General features: G+C 39.2%; 1 protein-coding gene across 1 annotated transcript in view; it reads right to left on the bottom strand.

Annotated features, from left to right (window-relative positions):
• Positions 1-2,108: 2,108 nt before the first annotated feature.
• The window catches only part of TOX3 (TOX high mobility group box family member 3), a gene marked incomplete at its 5' end in the record, with an annotated part of 78,141 nt that continues 74,878 nt past the window's right edge, over positions 2,109-5,371 (bottom strand). The window contains one exon of the mRNA XM_017882978.1: positions 2,109-4,078. Within this exon, the coding sequence (XP_017738467.1) occupies positions 3,323-4,078 (756 nt within the window). The remainder of the gene's footprint in view (positions 4,079-5,371) is intronic.

Genomic DNA, 5,371 nt, shown 5'->3' with positions numbered 1-5,371 from the left:
AAAGGTTATATTGAAGTCCAGTGCTGAAAAATGCTCCATGAAGTGAGAAATGGGAAAGAAACCATTCAAATGTCTAAAGCTCACTGAATGGACACAGTGGAGGACTTCTACTTAAACTTGAGATATTAATCCATCTGTCTAGAAAGCCTTCAAACCTCCGTCAGGTGGTAATATATTGCAGAAATTATGCTCCATGAAGGCATTTAAGCTTTTGTTCTTTGAGTCGGGAACTAATGACCCCATGTCAGCTAAAAATGAAAATGCCTTATGTTCTTTCATCATACAGCAGTACAGATTAATGCAAAAAGGGAACATGTTTAGCCAGAGTAATAAAATAATGTCTACATGGCATTGGGAGAGACAAGGGGTGTGTGTGTGTGTGTGTGTGTGTGTATGTGTGTGTGTGGGTGTGTGTGTGTGTGTGATGGAGGTGGTGCGGGTGAGGGGGTGTCTGTAGACCACTTAAGAGGGAAGGCATTTAGGCCACTTAGGTGTGACACTAATCAGATACCACATTTCTCATGTCTATTTTTCATTATCCTGATTTATTTCTGACCTCTAACAAAAGAAAAAGTGCACCAAGTACTTACTTAAGTCTTAGGAATAGAAACCAGTCATATGTATAAACTGAAATGTAAATGGATACATAACATGCTTTGTGAATCCTGAAAACAATAATGTGGTAACAAGGTTGAGGAATTCTTTTCATGATTCAAGCCTTTTGACATTTTAAATATATAGTTTTGTCTGGTGATTAATTTTATAAACTGTAGTCATTAAGCTTTTTTTTTCCTCTGGAATTGACCGTCAGTGGCTTAGCAGCATTTAATCAAATGTGATAAAACCTAAGATTTATAAAAATCATTTAATAGATGTTACAACACCTGCTTCTAACTGCAAACAGTTGAAAACAGACTTCACTTGCAATTAAGTCTTATCACTAGTGACATTTTTTTCCAAGCAATACTTCATGGGTTTTCAAAATGACAATTACAGAACTAATACACAATTACTGTCACATGTAGTTTAGCAATTAATTTTGAAGACATTTGTCTAAAGGTTTCACAACAGAATATAAAATGGTTATTGTTATGTAATGTTAGTTTCAATTCACAGAAAATCTTTTACCATTCGAGCTCTACTTCTGCTGGGTCTGATGCTAGCAGATCATTTCTTTGTGGAATACAATCACTCCCTTGTAGCTGTAATTAGGCATCATTCTAAGGCTGTTTGAACACTGATACCTGTCAACTAATACATCTTATGAAAAGCTTCAATTTAGACATAAATTTTTCTACAGCAAGAAATCCATAAATTTATAATTAGAATCTCTTGCTGTTCAATATTTGTACATAATACAGAGTAGGAGAGGATTATGAAATATTGAAAGCTGAATTCATTATTCATAACCCACAACATACAGTAAATATTCTCTGAAATACAACAACTTTGAGGGATCCATATTCCATTATTTTTGAATGTCTCACACACAGCAGCTATGGAGCGCACCACGCACACCCTCATTCTTTCCAGATTAGGATTCTGGTCAGGGTTGACACTTGCTGTTTTTAATTTTCATTTTATCATAAGCAGTTTAAGACTGTTGCCAGTGGTAATTTGCAATTTTTATCAAGACCTCTTCATTATAGCTTCTGACAGGACAGATGCTGTAATTAATCATGCAAGACAACTGGGGATAGTGGTCACACTGCTCTCAAAGAGGAACCGCTACAGAGCAAGAAAAGGGGGGAATAAATGGGCACCGAAATAATTATTTTGGCTTAAGAATTAGCATTCACCATCCATTTTAATAGTAATAACATCACAATACCCAGGTAGTTCTAGCTCCCCCCCAAAAAAACGATTACTTTTTTCTCTATATACTTACCTTGTACTTGCATCTTTTAAAAAAGACGATTAAACAAATATTCCCAATGGGTTGTTTTGGTTTTTTCAAGGATCTTCATTTCAGGCTATGCATTGCGTATTCTTGGCCATAAATATCATATTTCCAATTGAAAAATGGAAGATGATGCTTGGGCTGAAATGAAACTTGGTATGGGGCATATTTCCCCATCTTACATGTATTCAAGGAACCAAAAATGAAATCTGACATATCATTTTATTTGAAAAGTGAACAGTTTCCTTGTTGTTGCATCAAAATACAGTCCACAGTTTTTACTGAAATGTGTTTATTCTATAGCAAGATAAAAGCATTTTTGTTTTAGTTAAGCAAAATACAAACAACTTAATTGCTGCTATCATAACTCATAAAAAAGTATAAAACAGCATAAAAACACAATAAGCAACGTAGCAATGAATGGTTTATGTCACCAGTGTTTACGTTAAAGCCTCATTTAGGAAAACTTTACAGCACATGATATGAAAACTTACAACTTTGAAAGAAAATATTTACATTGATTATTCAGATGTGGTGTGCCTTTTAAATAGTCTACCGGTATTACATCATAATAAAACTCTTGCTTTTCTTTTAAATCTTAACTTTTGTAATAACTGTTCTCATTTAAGTGCATTTCCCTTTTAAAATACAGTGTTTTATTTTCGAAACTTGTCACTCAAAACACGGAATATAATATTCACATTTCTTTTCTTCTAATTGGAATGAATATAATGGGCTAACAGTGGCCATAGATATTGTTACAACATATACTGTGGTTTGATTTGGAGAAGTCATAGATAAAAAGTGTAAATAAGTCAATAATTGAATTTAATCACTTGCATTTTTTTTCTGGAGAGATTTAGGAAAAAAATAAGAGCTTTGGCAAAAGTCTGTGATTTACATTATTTTTTTTCATGACAAAAAAATGCCATCAACTATTCACGTCATACAAATGTTTGTATGAAACTGGATCTTCATATTTCAGGTAGTTACAACTGTGCTTTTTATTTTTAGGGCTTCAGAAGTTCAGATAGCCTGGAAGTGTGGTTTACTCACTTCTAGAGAAATAAGGCCATTTTCTACGACTCAAGAGAGGCCAGTTTATAGTCATTAATATGTCCCAGGATTCATTAAACAGTTTGATTCACATATTGTAGGTATAGCCTGAATAAATTAAAAAGGCATCACATAAAAGAGCACAGCTTTTCTTGTTTAAAAACAAAGTGATTTATAGTCAGCTAAAAGATGTTACTCAGCTACACTGTAGTTCTTATTGCCTATCTAATAGACACTTGAGAGGACCGTTTGATCTGTTACACATTTCTGCATAACCAACACCAACTTACAGGTTTCAGCCACATATGCCTTACCCTCCTATGCCACTCTCCTCGGTATATGCAAATCCGTCTGCCACATGCGTCTTCAGAAAATACTGACCTGCGATAATACTTGAGTCTGTGTCTGAGACTGTATTTGCGACTGGTGCTGCTGAGAGGCTGGCTGGGGGCTCCCGATGGCAGGGATGGGGGATGTTATCTGAGAGGCGACGGGAGAGTGCTGCCGAGGAGAAGGCTGAGACTGGTGCTGCATGTGTTGCAGCTGCTGCAGCTGGAGGCGCTGCTGCAGCTGCTGCTGCAGCTGCTGTTGATTAATTTGCTGCTGGAGATGCTGCTGCTGCTGCAGGTGCTGCTGCATGTGGTGCTGGAAATGCTGCTGCTGCATCTGCTGCTGGATTTGCTGATGCATTTGGTGCTGCTGGAGTTGCTGCTGCTGCATCTGTTGCATCTGTTGTTGTTGCTGCTGCTGCTGCTGCTGCTGCTGCTGCTGCTGTAACTGCATCTGATGCTGCTGGGTTTGCACCGAAGGGCTCACTTGGGTGGAGGGTGCTGAGCCAACCATGGTCGTTCCTATGGAGCTTATCAGTGGAGCCCCAATGTTCGAGGGCATGTTGGCTGCAATGGTGACTGATGTGACAATCTGGTTCATGGGGAGTCTCATGGTTAAGGGTTTGGGAGCGATTGACCTAGGGAGGGATTGCTGGAGAGTCTGAGGTGATGCTGACACTGTTCCATGTTGAGACAGTGGAGTGTTGAGAAGGAGAGAGGATGTCAGATTGGTCGACGCCAGGGTCTGCTGAACAGAACGGATGGTCTGGGCTTCTGCTGACTCAGCAGCAGCCTGCATTTTGGGGGAGAAAATTCCAGACTGTTACAATACATAAGTATTTAAAATATTTAAGCATTTTTAGATATTATAAATTGATTTTTTTAAATGGCCACCATTATTCATGCCCTCCTGTATCTGCACTCTTTGTCTTGTGACTTTTTCACTCCTCCCAGAGGTGAAGTCAAATCCCCTACCTCCTTGAGTCTGGGCTGCTCTAGTGCCTTTGCTTTGGCTGACAGAATGTGATGGCAGTGATACTGCCCCAGTTCCAAGATGAGGCCTCAAGCCTGCCCCTGCCATGTGCATGATGACAGACATGTGGCCCAGTTACCCACCCCAAGAGTCAGTTCACTGCCATCCAGCCAACTGTGATCAATGTGAATGAGTCCAGCCCCTCCAACATGCAAACTGACCCCAGACAGAAAAGCAAGACTAGCTGATTCTACCAAGCCTGGCCTAGATCTGAAGAACCAGCCAGCTAACTGGCACTCTCTGAGGATAAATGCTCATCTTGTACCACATCACTGAGCTTTGGGGATGGTTGTTACACAGCACTATTGTGGCAAAAAGATAATTGATACACATATTTAAGAGCAACAATTCTTCTGCATTTAACTCTGTACTAAGGACTTTACCATTGAGTACCATATGTTTAAAGACAACAGAGTACAGGCTGCCTGAGTTCAAATGCAGTTCTCTGACTTAATGACTCTGTGACATTGGACAAGTTAATTTACTCATCTGTTCCCATTTTCTTATCTGTAACATTGGGTTATACGGTTTCTTTCTTTCTTTCTTTCTTTCTTTCTTTCTTTCTTTCTTTCTTTCTTTCTTTCTTTCTTTCTTTCTTTCTTTCTTTCTTTCTTTCTTTCTTTCTTTCTTTCTTTCTTTTCTTTTCTTTTCTTTTCTTTTCTTTTCTTTTCTTTTCTTTCTCTCTCTCTCTCTGTCTTTTTTTTTTTTTGGAGATGGAGTCTCACTCTGTCACCCAGGCTGTAGTGCAGTGGCATGATCTCGGCTCACTGCAACCTCTGCCTCCCAGGTTTGTGCCATTCTCCTGCCTCAGCCTCCCAAGCAGCTGGGACTATAGGCGCCCACTACTACACCCGGCTAATTTTTTGTGTTTTTTAGTAGAGACAGGGTTTCGCCATGTTAGCCAGGATGGTCTCGATCTCCTGACCTCGTGATCCGCCTGTCTCGGCCTCCCAAAGTGCTGGGATTACAGGCGTGAGCCACCGTGCCCGGCTGGGTTATATGATATTTTTCTTGTGCAGAGGTCGTGAGAATTAAATGAACTCACATGTTAAG

This window comes from Rhinopithecus bieti, unplaced genomic scaffold, assembly GCF_001698545.2.
Source record: "Rhinopithecus bieti isolate Rb0 unplaced genomic scaffold, ASM169854v2 scaffold_13375, whole genome shotgun sequence".
Taxonomy (NCBI): Eukaryota; Metazoa; Chordata; class Mammalia; order Primates; family Cercopithecidae; genus Rhinopithecus; species Rhinopithecus bieti.
This window is presented reverse-complemented; position numbering and strand designations above follow the sequence as displayed.